Source organism: Monodelphis domestica, chromosome 1 (assembly GCF_027887165.1).
Source record: "Monodelphis domestica isolate mMonDom1 chromosome 1, mMonDom1.pri, whole genome shotgun sequence".
Lineage (NCBI taxonomy): Eukaryota > Metazoa > Chordata > Mammalia > Didelphimorphia > Didelphidae > Monodelphis > Monodelphis domestica.
This window is the reverse complement of record NC_077227.1, coordinates 736132583-736149654: the sequence shown is the minus strand read 5'-3', so window position 1 is coordinate 736149654 and position 17072 is coordinate 736132583. Positions and strand designations below refer to the sequence as shown.

The 17072-nt window shown below is 38.3% G+C and overlaps 1 protein-coding gene across 38 annotated transcripts in view; it reads right to left on the bottom strand.

Annotated features, from left to right (window-relative positions):
• Window positions 1-17072, bottom strand: part of ZNF638 (zinc finger protein 638) — a 150411-nt gene that overhangs the window by 5362 nt on the left and 127977 nt on the right. For 9 of the 38 annotated variants that reach the window (XM_056813971.1, XM_056813980.1, XM_056813986.1 and 6 more), the window contains 7 exons: window positions 12151-13417; window positions 11413-11478; window positions 7358-8330; window positions 6828-6899; window positions 4776-4877; window positions 1730-1792; window positions 83-201 (listed from right to left, as the gene is read on the bottom strand). In XM_056813971.1, coding sequence (XP_056669949.1) covers window positions 83-201; window positions 1730-1792; window positions 4776-4877; window positions 6828-6899; window positions 7358-8330; window positions 11413-11478; window positions 12151-13417 — 2662 coding nt within the window. The remainder of the gene's footprint in view (window positions 1-82; window positions 202-1729; window positions 1793-4775; window positions 4878-6827; window positions 6900-7357; window positions 8331-11412; window positions 11479-12150; window positions 13418-17072) is intronic. The other 29 variants (XM_056814038.1, XM_056814039.1, XM_056814040.1 and 26 more) reach the window with 7 other exon arrangements.

Sequence of the window (17072 nt, the reverse complement as noted above, 5' to 3'; positions counted from 1 at the left end):
TTACTTCAAAAAAGGAAGGACCTAAGCAATCCAATGGTGACTGAGCAACATTTAAAGATTCTAGGAGAAGTAAGAATATTACCTCTGTATTCTGCTTATGACGTGCACTCTTGCAATGATTTGCCATTGTTTTCTGATCGGAGTAGAAGAGGGAACAAATAGGACAGAAGAAACCAGCCTTCGGTATAAGAAAATCTAAATCTACAAGACAAAATGACAAGGAAGACAAAGGATGTGTGTGTATTAAACTATATTACATAGTTTTAAAGTATACAAACTTTTAAAAACAAAATACTATGATTTGAAATTGTGATATTCCAGAACCTTCATGAGGCACCCATCATTCCCAGGGAAATGGCAGGCTGGTAATGCCTCCAGAGGATTCTTAGAAAAGGTCAAGAAAGGCCTCAGAATTTCTCTTAACTCTATCAACTTCACTTGAAAGTTCTTTTCAAAATCAAATTGAAGAGATTAACTTGCTTGAAGATACACTGGTTCATAAGCAAGGTATCCTGGGGCTTATCTTTGGCAAAGCCCTTGATACTAATAGGCCATGAAATAACTTGCCATCAGATACCATCCTACAACCTCTCCTCTGAAAAATTTTGGGGGCAAATATATTCACCTCCTTATCCCAAAGAACATATTAAAGGGTATTCAGATTACAGTCCCATTGATGGTTTAATAACAAGAAAGGAATAAAGCTAATGCTACATTTATGCCCAACCTAAAAAAGGCTATTCTTGAATTTTAAAACTACTTCTGGCAAAAACTCCAAAAGTTGCTCAATTTTCTACCCAGAATATTCTTATGCCTGAAAATGTGCATATGATGAGAAAATAATTCAAATGATCTTTGTCCCCTGAAGTCCAATAAGCAGATGGCTTTACCTTAGGACCTCAGAACTGTTATAAGGGTTAGAGCAAGTTTGCAGAAGCATAAGAATAAGAGGGAGAGAATTCTAGAATAGGAAAGTAAGGGAGAGGCAGTTATCTGAGGTTATGGGGTCTTTCTCTGGTTTGACTTGGAGGGATAAGCTGCTTTTCCTTAGTAGTTAATACTACCTTATACTACCCTGAATTCCCTATCTTGTCTTGCTACACAGCTGCCTGCTTGTTTTGCTGATGTTTTCTCTACTGCAGTTCATGGTGATCCTGAACCATCTGGCATCTGATTGTGAGACTGCATTTGTATGAGTGAGTGAGTGAGTGAGTTTAACACTTAGTCAAGATAAGGAACTGAGGATTTAGGCAGTTAGGGAGGATTAGAGTAGGAAAAATCACTCTGAAGAAATTGCTGTGAAGAGATATTAGATCCTGGGGTATTAGTTAGACAATTAGCTTTAAGTTATCCCATACTCTTCTACATTATTCTTCTTTATTAAAACCTACTTCCCACTTCACTGAGTAATCTGGCTGTGTCATCTTAAGAGTCAAGCTCTGCCTGCACTGGGCTCTGTTGACCTTCCCAAACCTGTTATCTTCTGATACTGGCCCAAACCTATCCATCTGGTCCTATTCCCAAAATCACTCTCCTAACAGAACCCATGAGGTCCTTTCTTAGTGCCTCCCATAAACTTTTTAGGTCAAATACTTGTGAATGTGCCAAGTCCTTAGCAGACTAAATCCAAAGGGCAGTTTTCTGTTTAGATGTTGTGTCACCCCCAATAGCTGCTTTACAAAGAGCTTGGTCAAATGTCTGTTGTTAAAATGGTCTGAGGTTTACTTGCCTAGTGAAGATTCTTCATCTTTCTTTCTCTTTTTCTCTGGTTCTGCATCTTCGGATCCAGATTCTTCAATTAAAATCATAGTTTAGTTTAAAAAACAAAAACAAAACCTCCCCCATCAGATTTGCAGGATACTATTTTTCCAATCTCCCAAAGAGTCCCCGTCCCCTCCCCTACTTAAAAATCCAAACACTTCACACATCTGAAGTCTGCAATGATTTACATCTCATTTCCAGACTCATTTTACTCCATGTCTTACCAATAGGTAAATATTATTTCTACTATAAATATTAGAAATTCTTTGTGGAATGGAATGCAAGATTTATTTTTATAGATTGCTTGTGGGATCAAAAAGTCTTGAATAAAAGGGCGTCAAATATCAATGTTTTGTATTATCTATATGCTGGCATTGTAGATAATATTTACAAATGGAAGAATGGTGAAAGCCCAGGGAATATTCTAATATGGAGTAATAGAACATGCAGTTTCATAGGCCAGAAAGTCAAACTCTTGACTTTGTAACATTGCCATTAAGACAGAAACAAATGGGCTATGATGATTCTCAGAATAGCAGAATTTGCTTTGAAAGAGACTTCAAACAGAGACCACCTAAACCAGGAAATTTTAGTTTTTTTGGTTTCATGGAGTCCTTTTGGCAATCTGGAATCAAAGAGTCTGTTCTCAGAATATTTTTAAATGCTTAAAATATTTGATTATAAAAGAAACAAAATATGTTGAAATAATTAAAATTCAAACCAAACCACACTCAAGGTTCCCCCTATAATATACCTTAACAACAATAGGATCAAAGATCAAAAGCTAGAAGGGACCTCCAATCCCCTCCTTTTCCAGGTGAAGAAAGTAAAGAGCAGTAAAGTTAAGAGCAGAAACAGACCAAAACTTATCCCTCTTTCACTGGGCAGCCATTCAAATACCTAAAGATAATTACAGCAGGTCCTACAGCTTTTGCTTTTCTAAGCTAAACAACCCCAGGTGTTTCAGCTGGTCCTTCTCAGGTAGAGCCTCAAGGTCCCCCCTGCCTTAGCATCCCAGATGTCTACCTCTGGACAGTCTCCAGTTTCATTAATATCCTCCCTAAATTCAGTGCACAGACTGAAGACAATACTATATGTGGTCAGACTAGAATGGAACACAGAGGGACTTCCTTGTCTTTGTTTCCAGAGATGATGCCCTAATTCATTCTAATGGCTACTCTATCCCCTGATAGAATCCTACCGAGTTTGTAGGTTGCTAAAACACCCAAATCTTTTGCAAATAAGGCTATTGGCTGGCCATGTTCTTCTTCCACCTTGTTGCTGTGAAAGGTTTGTTTTCAGAAACCAAGGGTTAAGACCTTACATTTATCTCTATTCCATTTCATCTTAAATCCCATGCCTACCTTAGAGGTCCTAATTCTGCCACCTTGTGTGCTAGCTCTGCCATCTACAAACTAAATTGTGTAATCTTCTCTCCTTTTAACATCTTAATCTGTGTACTAGACAAATTATACAGCCTGTACAGATTCCTAGAGCACTCAACTAGTAGACCTTCCTCCAAAGACATCAAACCTTTAATTTAGACTAATGAGTCTAGTCACTTAACCAATTCCAAACCCATCTAAACTGTACTATTGTCTATCTACTGTGGAAATGTCTAAACAGCTGTGACCCACTTCATGTGCAGTTTCATTTGGATAACTTTCATACACCTTCTAACACCATGTATTGATTTAGAACCTTGAACCCTAGAGACTACATTTCCCACAAGTCCCTTTTCCTGCATCCCCATGTTTTGCGTGATTGTATTTAAGTGGAGGTAATTGCTCCCTTTTCCTCTCTTGGACCTGTGACCAGGCTGAAGTCAGGCAGTTCTCTTTAGTTATTATTAACAAAACTTGATAAAATATAATATTTAGTTATTAATTATTAATTTCAAAACCCACAAACAGCAATAATTATGATGTACACCAAAAACTCTGAAGTGCAGTAAGGAGATGCTAGCCACTGTATGGACCTATAATCAGCCCAGTCTAACAGAGGTCCTTTCTGCCCATGCCATCATGAAGGTTTCTATATAACTTCTCTACACAAAGATTTTTTCCTTCTATGAAATTCTTTTGGAACAAAGCACTGCAAAGGCTATTTATTAGATTATCTATATCTCGTCCAATCCTTTCACTTCACACATCTGAAAACCAAGGCTCAGAGGGATTATTTAACTTGTTCAAGGCCAGAAGTGACATTTCTTCTGGTTACTCTGTCATGTTATTTTCCTATGAATGTGTCCTGCATCTACAGCTAAATACGCTCTCTGAAGGCAAGGACCACTGCAATAATTAACTAGCATTTAGAGTGTTATGCACAGTGGTTTTATAACTGTGACCTTATTCTACATGTATGTTACATAAACCCAATCTGTCCACTCTTTTGGTTGAGATGTATCGGTCCTTTTGTCTATAAACACAAACTAACAGGGACATGGTGGATTTAAGTGGCTCTGTGTAAGAATATGCTTTTTAGATGGAGTTTTTTAAATGGATACAAGAAGTTTCTACTGATCTGTCTTTTCATTTTTTTCCTCACTTCAAAGTCACTGCTTCATTTCTGTTGAATAAATATGAAAAGACCTGAATTGATTTCTTTGCTAAAGGGTCAGGTGCCTAAGTCTAAGTTGTCTGACTTGGTTTAGCTTGAAGGGAAGGGGAAAATGGAGGCACAGAGAGAGTTGTGAAGCCTCCTTGAGAAGTTAAAGCATTGTCATGTAGAAGAAGGATTGAAGGAAGAAAGAAGAAGGAATAAAAGAACTGGAAGTGGAGGAGGTTTCGGCTTAACATCAAGAAACATTTTCCTAATGAACTGAGCATTCAGTTAGGAGAATGGCCTTGCCTAGGGAAGGCATCCCCCTTAATCCCCCGCTCTTGAGAACCTTTCAACAGAGGCCTGACTTGTTCCAAACATGACTGTTCAGACAGGAGTCCCTTCTGACTTTGATTCTATCCCTATGCAGAGAATCAGTACCAGACCTTCACTTTCAAATAGCCCTATTTTACCAATAGTCATCGAGGTCTCTTCAAGTTTTGGTGGTTCTGAAGTATCAAAAGTCTCTGATGATGGTACTTTCTTGGTTCTACTTCTCTTAGCTGGAGTTTTGGCTTTAAAGAGAAGTGAAAAGGTAAAAAACTTAACATTGTAGTAGCAATCTCGGGACTTTCAAAAGGAGGATAATCTGCTTTGTATTATGTTTTCCAGTATGCTTCAGAAACCTACAGAAGACATTTTTTTCTCCTTTCCTTTAAAAGTTTTCCTATCCCCAGAGCTAGAAGTGTTTTCTCCTTTTCTCTAAACACACAACTGAATGACTAATTATGTATGTGCATAAAGTGGTAATGGGAACCTTTGGGGAGAGGCAAAAGGCTAAAGAGCATAGTACTCAGGAAAGCAAAACTACAAAGAAACCTCCTGATCCTGAAGGTGGATTTCAAAGAAAACTCTTAGGGATTGTCTTAGATGCCTACAAGAGAACAAGAAACTATTCGAACAAACACAAATGAAATATTACTGTGTTGTAAGAAGCAAGAGACTCTTAGGAAGTATGACCTGTTGCAAAATAAAATGAGGACAACCATGGGAACAATTTATGTATAAGGATAAGAAAAATAACTTTCAATGACTGAAGAACTCTGGTCACAATAAGTAAAGATGAAGTGTGTTACCTACCTCCTAAAAGAGAGGTGAAAATCACAGACATTCTGTGGATTTATAGTCTTAAATAATGACATCTATTTTTTTTATTCCTCCTCTCATTCTTATCAAGGATAAGATAATCAAGGATAGGGAAAGAGCAGAGTAGCAAGACTGATGCCAAAAAATAAAAAAATCAAGAGCCAAAGTAACACTTTTTTAAATGCACAGAAGAGAAAAAGTGGGCAGTTTGGAAAATAACACAAAGAATTCAACATATTATTTTAATTTTTAAAAAACCTTTATGTTCTATCTCATATTCAATATTGTGTATTGGTTCTAGGACAAAAGAATGGATTGGGCTAGGTAATGGGGTTAAGTGATTTGCCCAGGGTCACACAGCTAGGAAGTGTCTGAGCCCAGATTTGAACTTCGCACCTCCCATCTCTGGACCTGGCTCTCAATTCACTGAGCCACCTCCCTTCCACCTGTACTGTTTCAAAGTGAGCAGCAGACTGAAGAGGCAGGACAGGCTCTATTATTATCTGACAATTACTGTGCTTCCAAGTTTATAAAACATTTTACATACATCATCACATTAGATGATTGAATTAGAGAGGTTATGCCACTGGAAAACAAATCAGATATATATTATGTGCCTAGCACTGAGGATACAAAAACAAAAAATGAAAATATTTTTGCTTCCAGTCTTCCAGGGAAATAATATATTGATATGTCAGCAGGACATGTGTGAATGGTAATGTCTCAGACTGAAAGAATCAAGTCAGCCTTGGGGAGAAAAGAGCCTGAGCAAGGCTAAGCTGGATATGCTGATGGACCACCTACCCAGGGACTTCCTTGGACAGTAGGTTCCCCCCAGAACCTCACCGGTGTTGCTGCCCTACTGCCCTATCATGTTTACCATTGGCTACTTGTTCCTTCTAAATCTTTTGCACATATTTTGAGGAATAGAGAAAGGGAAGTGATAGGCTCTCTTCTGAGTGGAAGGGTCCTCAAATTATGGTGGAGCCTGGGTAGTGGCAAAAGACAAACAAGGTCTCTACAATAAGATACCACAGGGAACGCAAAGTCACTAAGAATCAAGGAGACTGTCGAGCTACTCTGAAAGCCCCGGCTAAGACAATCTGACAAATCTGAAGGATTCCATGACATTCCTACTTATCGGTCCTCACACAAGAGGAAAAACTAGACAGTGTCAATCTCTCTGTCTAGGAGGAGGCAGAATTCAGGAAGGTCAAAGAAGCAGGGGAATTCTAAGGTAAAAACTGGTTAAACTTTAAAATGGCCAAAGATATGATCAAGGTAGAATGTGGAGCCAAGTGAATCCAGAATAGGGAAAACTAACTGGGAAAAGGATTGTTTAGGATTGAGATCTTTTTTTATATATGCCTATTTCCTACCTGAGTGTTCTTGCTTGCTCTCTGGCTTCATCCCCTTTTCTTGAGATGAAGCAACTTGGGAAATGCTTTGTTCTGAAATTAAGCAAAGTTTAAATATCTTTACCATGTTTAATCAGGCCCCACAGTAACCCACAACAACTCTTTCTAGGTTCTTACTACCACACGGCCAAAATACTTTTCGAACAACATGACTAATTTTTTTTTAAAGTACTAAAATATCCATGACTTCCCTCAAATTCAAGGTCATATTTATTATTATTAAAGATCTTTTTTTTTCCACTAAAACAATTCTAGTTCAGGTTAACTAGTGAGATTTAATAAAAAGAAGTTATAACTTTACAAAAGGGAAACAAAATTTCTTTCAATTCAAAGGTAAAGTGGAAGAAATAATTTGTAGGAGTCCACTTCAGATAATTTTTAAAGAAGAAAAAAATATCAAGTCAAAAAAGTTATTCAGTGCTTACTATGACAGAATTTTGATTTTTTAAAAAAGAGAAAGAGAGAAAAATCCACCATTACTTAGTTGTTACCTGCTAGATGTCGTTCAGTCATAGTTTTGGGGTCTTTCTCTATAATCTCTTCATTGATCTGGCCCACTTGTTGCAAAGCTCTAGGCTTCTCCTGCTTGACAGTTATAGGTTTCTTCTTAATGCCTCCTGTTTTAGCCACAGAGCAAACATCTTTTCTAGCTGTCTCAACTTTTAATTCATTTTCTCCTTCTTCCTCTTCTCCAACCTCATCAACAGTAACAAAATTAAGCTCCTCTTTAAGGTTGTTAAAGTCTGCCAAAGACTCTTCATCTTCTTCTGTCACTTCATCTAAAGTCACTAAATGGACATCACTGCTATCATCTTGTATCTCATCTACTGTAACTAAAGTGGTTGGGTCTTCAGGCACCTGAGAAGAAATGAAGCCAATGGACTCCCTTACAACATTTTCTTCTTCCTTGGGATTTATAGGAGCAAAATTTATATCTGCTGACTCAGTGAGAGGTAGCTCTTCCACTTCTCCAATTTCATCCACAGTTACTAGGGGTTCCCTCTTCAAAAGATCTCGTTCTTCATCCACTGACAAAATAGTAACATCTTTAGGCTCACTATGGGAAGTGCAATCCTCTTGCTCAATTATCTCATCTAAAGTAAGAAGGGAATTTGCATTTTGGACCATTTCCTCCACATTCAGCTCCTCTTCATCATTAACTTCATCCACAGTGACCAGAGCTTTGGTTTCCAAGCTAGACTCAATGGTCAGGTGAGCAGCAGCATCTTCTTCTTCACCAATCTCATCCAGTGTAACAAAAGATAACTCACTCTCAGCAACACAACTTACTGAACTTTTCCCTTTCCTTCTTTTTAAGTTAATCTCAGAAGATGGAAGATTCTTGAGAGGTTCTTTCTTTTTCCCCTTTGGTGCATTTTGCTTGGCTTGAGAAGGGTCCACCTCTTCTATAACTTCATCCACGGTAACAAACTCATCCAAATTAAATGGAAAAAGCTCTTCTTCCTGAAAAAATCAAAGTATGATATTCTGAGTTACAACCAGCTTCTCAATTTGGATACACCTGACTCATTAAGAATGACAACAAATATTATGCAGAGCCTTAAATATACTGTTTTCATTTGATCCTCACAACAATCAATAACACATGCTTCTATTTACATATTTTCAAGATAATTTCAATATAAATAACCCTGGAGAATTAAAGACCTTCAGGAGACTTAACAGAATAAGCTTACTATATTTATATCCCACTGATAAAGCATTTATAATGTAGTCTTGTTCCATGGTTATGTTCCCAAAGAGCTTTCCTATAGGACAAAAGGAATCTGATCTTATAAGACCTTTGATTCCAATGAAAAGCTGTTTAAAAGAAGTCATTAACTATTTTATGTGGTCATAAAGCTTCAAGTCACTCCCTACTAGACATATCAGCTACTTATTTTTTCAAAATTTTATGCATAAAGCATCACAAGGATGCTTTCATGTAATTTTTTAAGGTCTTGACATACTATGAACAGTATATTCACATGAAATCCAAATGACCTCTGAATTAACAGATTCAAAAATGTCCAGAAAGACAAAATAACAAAAGATCTGAATTTTAAATGAGTCATTGGATCAAAGATTAAAATTTATATTTAGAAACAGAATAAATTTTTTTACTATTTTTTCCAAATAAAAATTACATCGTTTAAGAATTCAAACCAAGACCTACTAAATGCCTACTTATGATGTGCAATAAAAGCAACGCTTCAAGCACTATATGATACAAAGTTAGGTGGGGAAGGGGACAAATGGACACACATTGCATATGCTGGCATATATTATCTTTTTAGTTTGGGACTTTTGCTCAAATTTTTGTTACAAGGTTAGATTCAATGATGGGAGATCTGAGACAGGATTCTGATGTTTAAAAATAAGTACTGAAGAGAAACTAGTCCCTGCCCTCAATATATTATCGTTCAATTGCCAAAGATGCAAATACAGAATAATTTGAGGAGAAAGAAAACATTAACAACTGAAGGAAAAGGAGAGTGGCTAACTAACCATATTAATTGGCAACTGAGCTGAGCCCTGATAAATTCTAAGCTGTAGAAGTGAAGAAGAGTTACATGGATAAAAGCCTTGTTTAAGTCATGGAAGTGGAATGTTGAGTTCAAGGAACAGTCAGTAGCCATTCTGGCTGTAACACACAAAAGTAATATGAAAACTACTTGGGAGCCATATGATGAAGAGCTTTAAATAACAGGCTCCCTTACTCTGCAGAACGGGGGGACTATAAGTAAGGAATATAATATAAACTATAATAGAAACTCAACAGTTCATGTGTTTGTTGGTTTTGCTAAACTCTCTCTTCTTTTTTGACTTTTGTTACTAGGGACAATGAAAATAAAGAACAATAAAGTACATTCCCCACTGAAAGGATCACTATTATTTTCTTTGTAAAGGGCAGGGGGAAAAAAAGAAGAGGCTGAGGAGTCTAGGAGGTGATAAATAGTCTGAGTTTTGACAGGGAAATGACACAATCAGTTCTGTTTTACCAATATTATTTTGGAAACTGTGTAAAGGAGGGATTGGAGTAGGGAGTGTGGATAGGTCTCAATTAAAGAAATAAATTCCACCAAGAAAGATTCCTTTGAATTACTGGTCTTAACAAAGGCAACAGAACATAACAAATATTGCACTATCTCTGCCCTGGAATGATCATTTACTATCTCCTCCATCTCAAAGCTTTAAGCCTGACCAGACCTAGTACAGTGCACAGAGAAGGAATGTGTGATACAAAGACACTTCAAATTAGGGGTCTGTGCTACTCACTAATTATATTAACCACTCAGGTCTCCCAATCTCTACACAGGTTGGATTAAAAAAAGTCTAAAGTTTCTTCCAATTCTAACTAAGCAACCTCTCTGCATTTGCAGAATAGGGAGATCTTTATTGAAAACAAAACAAAAACCATAAACAAAAACAATTAAGTTATATATTAAAAAACCCAAAGCTCTGTTACCAAATGAATGGGATGAACTATGATTGTCCCTCCTGCTTTTCAAACAAAACTCCAGAATTATTATTAAGTTTGCCCTTTAAGGTAGGGTGGAAAAACAAAGTTTCTTCCCACAATTAAACCCATCTGATATTTAGTCCTTTAAAGAAAAGAATCGAATGAAAAGAAATAGGCTTAGAAAAATACGCTTTAAATAGCAGCAACAAAACTCAAAACAAAAAAGGTACATGAGAGAAATCATTCCTCTATGAAATTAGAATTTCACTATCCCATTATTTATTTGCTAAGCAGTGCCAGATTGATCCCCAGGATTATGCTCATCAATTTCATCCTAAGGTAGTGCCATAGCATGGATTCCACTGTCTACAGAGGCTCCCTGATACCGTGTACATGGTTTTTTCATCTCACCCCTCTTCTACCCTTAAAACATCCCTTCCACACAGGCTTTTCTGTCTACCCTGAATAATGGTTGTTTCTTTCCAACAAGTAAAGATTGGGCATAGTGGCACAGCCTATAATTCTGCTATCTCTAACTAATAGAAAGGCTGAGGCTGGTGGATCTCTGGAGCTCAGGAGTTTTAAGCTGATTGGTCAGTATCAATATGGTGAGCCCCAGAAAGAGGGCTCTGTCTATGGAGGGTCAAAAAGTCCTAGGTAATTTTGAAACAGAATAGTTTGTTAAAGCTCTCATGCTTATCACAATGGGACCTGTGTGGCCCCTGTACTTCCAGGATGGGCAAGATTTAGGAAAACCCAGCATTTCTTTCCTTTTTTTGAAGGGAAAAAAAAAGGATAAATCAGGAATAGCTCAATTAAATTGAATACAACTCCCTAGAGTTACAGTACTCATCTTATGGTGTCATGGCCTTATTAAGACTAGTAACAGATCATTTCAGATGTGTCTTTCATCTAGTCCCAGCAGGTCTACTACAAGAGCTCGAAGCTAGTAAAACCAGCTAACTTGAAGTCCAGTTCTCCAGTTCTTCTTATTTCCTGTCCCTTTTGTTTTACCCCACACAGTTTTTCACATAGAATCCTCCCATGGAGGAACAGGGGTGAGAGGGAAGGGTCCATCCTTACCTCTCTAGGTTTGGCAGTCTTACCAGAGCTGCCTTTAGGGTTCTTAGTGTTCTGCCCAGCAGAAGTCTGAAAGATTAGACAAGGGATGAAGGAACACAGGACACACAATCAGGCAGTCAGTCTTCTTTCAAGAGCCAAAATATCACATCAAGTGCAAGTAACATGGTCATGGTGGACTCCATGGTTCAAATATTTAATATGTATCAAACTAAGCCATCAATCACTTAATAATAGAGGCAAAGTCTCTGAAACAAAGTCATCATTAATATCGGATTCAAGATCTCTTCTCCCTGAAACCAATCCCTGGGTAGTATGATCAGTGATTTCATTAAAAAAAATAAAAAAAATGAATAAAGTAAAAGCTACAATTCACAAAAAGACAAAAACTGTTCCCCCATTGAGAGTCAGATTGGCAGAAATGACATTTGGGAGATTCACTGGAGAGAATCTTTAAAAAAGAAATTGTTTCCTCTCTGGAAGAACCTCATCCATATAACACTTTTCAAACCTGTAATATTCAAATGATGGACCGAAGCTGTTAACGCAAATGAACAAATTACCTGTCATGTTGATAGTCCCATGCTGCCGTGGGCCTAAAACCAGCAATTCTGAAGGAAAAGGAGTGGGAGCTCAGGGAAGGGGACGTGAGAGCACATTTACACAGTCTACCCCATAGCTGGAGCAGCAGAGTTAGTTACTTGACAATTACACCGAGCCGGCCTTCCTGCCTTTTCTCACCTTATTGCCGCTGTCATCCCGTTTCATGGTGGAAGGTCTAGTCTCTGTTTCTTGAGACTGTTTTGCTAGAGCCCTGTAATCCTTGTCTTGTGGAACTGAGGTCCGCCCACTGCTTCCTCTGGCTATGCCGCTGGGGGAAGTTTTAGATTTGCTGCCGCTTTCACCCAGTGTGGACCTGGCACTGGCAGGTCTAAGGGAGCCCATGTCTTTGGTGGTGAGCTTCTTCTCCACACTTGCTTGGCTTTTGGGCAAAAGCTTTGAGCATGTCCTCTGATCTTCTGTTTTCACCTCACTTTTCTGACCAGTCACTTTTGTCTTGAGTGTATTTGGGGTGGAAGCCATGAGCTTGGAGCTCAGTTTGCTGGAAGAGGCATTTGATACCACCTGAACACTGGTTTTACTTGTTTCGTCAGGCTTGCTAGGTTGGCCTACTCCTTTATTCACATGTTCCTTAGTCACAGTGCTGTCTCCAGTTTTCTCTCTTGTCACGACAATCCTTTCAGACTTCTCCATGCCCAATGCATCCTCAGCGCCATTCTTTTCGGGTTCCTTTTCTGGCCCTATTTCCAGCGCAGTTTTCAGCTCTATTCTAGTGTCCTTGAAATCAGTCCCCTTGTCCTCTTTTTCCTCCATCGTGTTTTTATCACAAATTTCCTCTTTGCTGACTGCTGCCTTCTCATTCCCAGTAGAAGCTCCCTGTATTGTCACCATAGGAGAAACAGGTAGCAGCACTTCTGCAGAGGCTTCGAGTACTTCCATGTCTGTTGTTGCTTCACCAACAAACCCCAAGAGGGCATTTCCTGATTTCTCCACGTCATGGACATCTTCGGTCTCTGGAAGAGACTCTTCCATCTTTTGTTTACTGTCCTCTTCTGCACATGGCCCAGCGCAGAGAGCCAGTTCTAGTTCCGGCTTAACTTTGACCTTCTCCTCTTTCTCCAAATCAGCCATGTTTTCCTGAAGAGTAATCATAGAATTCTCTGAATTGTCTTTGACCATAGTTGGGGCAGAGTTTCCATCGGTATTCCTCAGCTCTGCCTCCTCCACCTGTACTTCTACCTCCACTTTGCCAGGAGCCAAGTCAGAGTCACACACTGCTCCTCTTTCAGGCTCTCCCTTGGAAGGCTCTTCCTGCAGTGTGGAAGGCTCCATTTGGAGGACAGGATTTGGGATGGCCTCTTCCTTGATTTCACTAGGTTTAACTGAGGAACTATCAGCTGCTGTTTGCACCTCACTTTCATCAACTGGATTGTTTTTCAAGTCAGGGCTAAAGGTATTTAAAAACAAAAAACACAAACAAAAAACAAACAAAAATCAAACTATGATGAGAATTCAATCTTTACAAATAACCCTCTTGACGCCAATGGTTAAGATTTCCTGATGCATTAGTAATTAGCATTGGGAAATCTAGCCTATCAGCGTTAAAATGGTTAAAAATATTTGAGGCAAATCAGTGAACAATTTAATTAAAAAAAAAAAAGAAATCCTCCTTAGAACTGAAAATTTCCCTATAATTCAAGGGAAATTACTTATACAAGTAAGACTTCTGCTCATTATTTTTGCTTATTTAACGAGGAGCAGCTTTTTTTCCCCGAGATCATGGCTACATCTGATTTTAGGAGGTTGGACAAGTGTATACAGGTACGCGCATAAAACATTATCCCCATACCACCCTCATCAAAAACAATTTTGATTAACTACCAAGAGCCCATTTCCCTGAAAGTGGCGACCTGAAGCTCTAATTCTCACATAAAGGATGTCATTTGACTAAGTCACAGCTAAAAAAGTACAACTGGAAACTGTTGGGAAGGGAGAGGGGAGAAAAGTGTTATCCAACAAATATCCCCTGATCCCCAAATGTATCACCCTCCTTTTAAATGGGGGGACCGGTTTGGCTATGAGTTTGCCTTCAGTTTCCAAGGCTGTGAAGATAAAGAATGTTCTCCATCCATCCATCCCCCTCCCCTATTCCCCAGTTTGTCATGCTTTCAAAGAACAGTTCTACTGGAAGTTAGGTTCCCTATAAAGACCTTCAAAAAGGAATTCAAGATAAGAGAAAATTTTTCAAAAATCAAATTACCATAATGTGAGCACACACAAGATAACAGAAAGAAGTCTTCTGCTACATATAGGAAGAAAAATGGAAGTTAAATACTTCCTTTAAAATTCTATGCACCAACACTTTCCTTTTTGGGTCAACATTTATTTAGTGCCTACTTTTCCAACTCTGTCCCTGAGGCAAAGAGACCCAATGAACCATCTTTTCATTAATACTACACAGATCATTGCTCATCTTATATACCCAACATGCTATTAAAAATGAAGTAAAATGTATTAAAAATGGCGAGGGGAAGGCATGACTCAAAGCAAGAGATAGTCAGACGGGCATAAATATCGAGCAGAAAAGGACATTACTTTCCCTTCCATTTCTTTTAAGAAGAGATGAAAAGATTTATGACATCCCATGCTTTTCAGAAGAGCAAGTTTTGAGATTTCCATGGCTTAAGTAACAAAATATCTTTCTCTATATTCTTCCTTAGGTAATGAAGCTGGTATCCAAAGCTAATCATTCTCTGAAAAGGTCTTAATGCATCACAAAAAGCAAATGCTTACTGCTGCTACCTGAGAGTCCAGTCCAGTTGGTGGAACTGTTATCTTCTCCCCTAAAAGTGGTAGGTTCAGGCTTCAAAAAGGAGACCAAGTCTCTAACAGATCAGTAACCACATTCAAAAAAATCTTCCACTCTCCTGAAAAGCTGTAATGACAAACTAAAACTCTGAGAATTTAGTTCCATGGTGCAAGCAGTGTCTTGTTTACGAGAGAAATGTAGCTCTTCGCTACTGGAAGAACAATTCAGTCCTCACAAACACCTGGGACTGAGGACAACTGCTCCAACTTGTCTAAGTGAATTTATATGCCAATAAAAAAAATTGGGATAAAGACAAGAAAAAATCCTGGCAAAATGGGCATATGAAAACTAACTTTTCAATTATGCTTTATTCTTCAAAGCATGAGATTCTTTTGCAGGCCTGGGTGCTCCATTCCATTCCTCATTTATTGGACTACAAGCGAGCCCCCAAAGAATTGATAAATACATCTGTGGTTCACTAGCTCAGAAAGGCAGTGAAAGACTGTCTAGTCCCTGATCCGAAAATGGCATTATCTTGCCATCTTTGTTCTTATATGTTGGGATCCAAAGATGCAAAGTTTCTTCACAAAAATCAGGCTCAGTTTCCAGATTTCTGGGGAAGCTTTGGCATTTTAGGAAAAGTTGGTTCTTTACTAGTCACAAAGTATCTCACAGTCATGAAAATTCAATCCCCCCCCCCCCCCATGACAATACAGTTCAACAGTCTTCAAGATAGAAGAAAGCACAATTAGGGATGAAGATCTCAGGTGGAAAAAAGGCATGTCCCCCTTTGGGGTCACATTAGCAGAGCCCAGCAAGCTGCCCCAAGAAGGACCTCATCAGCAGCAACTGAAATAGGATGCCACCGTCGCCCTCGTTCTATGTCTCACTGCAGTTGCTGCCAAATCCAGAGCCTTACTTTTCCCACCATACTTAAGCTTCACAATTGAATTCCCTTAAGAACATGTGCCTGTTAAGAACCTCCATCAATCAGAGGAAATGGGGAATCTGATCAAAGTCACAGAACATACACTTTCAGCTCAGATCTAAACTCTGGTATTTCAGTTGACCCTGAAGTGCCCTCCAAATATCATTAAGGAACATTAAAGACTTGCTCTTCCATCCTGCTTTGAAGTTTCAACCACATACTGCTTAAGAAATCAATAGTTTTCAGAAGAACTTGACTGACAATGAGTAATAAAAAGTTGTGAAATTTTCCTTCTTCAGACTGCAGCTATAATGATCAAATAGACCACATTCAAACAGGTCCCTTGTGTCAAGAGCGAAGAAAATCCCAGCATTTCTTCAAGGTTAGTTCACCCAACCAAAAGCAAATTCAATCCACAGTGGTCAGATCACATTCTCTGGCCCTCTACTCCCATTCCTCAGCTTGGAAAACTCAATTGGGAATGGGAAGCGAGAAAAGCTGTAGCTAATACAGAAGGGAATTTCCATGAATTTGTCTTTTTTTTTTAATTTCTTGTAAATTTATTTCTAAAGTGGCTATTAGCTGGGGGAAGACCAAAGTGGAGGGGACAATAGTCTAAGAAGTTGAGAAGAAAGATTATTCCAGGCACATGCCAGTAGCTCAGGTCGAAATGTGCAAAGCAGAAACATATTCACTTGTTTACCAGTCACAGAACAAATGTGGATAAGTCGATATGGGCTGTATGGGTCTTTTTACTTTCCTTGGGATACTTTTCTTAAATTAAATCTATCTTAACACTGGGAATTCAAAGATGCTGATAGCATTACTCCTGTGGCATATTTATTTTAAAAGATTCAATGTGTGTTGTGCTGATGAAATATTGGACGGATAAGGTTCCCAACATATTTTTATGTGAATTCTATCCACTACTTCTGAACTAATGGTTAAATATTTTCTTTTCTACAACATAAGGACTGAGAGCCACATCATTTTCAGAACTCCTCAGATTAGAAGAGTGGGTCACCCAGAAGAACAGAAAATTGTCCATATTTTCTAAAAGAGTATGTTCTGACCCCAAAACATGTATGTTGCAGAATACCTTAAAATACAAATAAATAAATAAGTCTAAATATACTGAAAGGAGAAGCAAATAACTGATAAGGACCAAGTCACAAACAATAAAAACATGGTTTCCTATTGCAGAAACATAAAACATCTTAAAACTATTTTATTTGGCTTTTAATAACTTCTGCCTACAAAATATAGACAGAAATACCACAAAAACTACACAAAGGATTTTCCCCACTCCTCTTCCCCCAAGGGATTTCAAAGCAATTGTTATTATAAAAGTGAATCATTATTGTT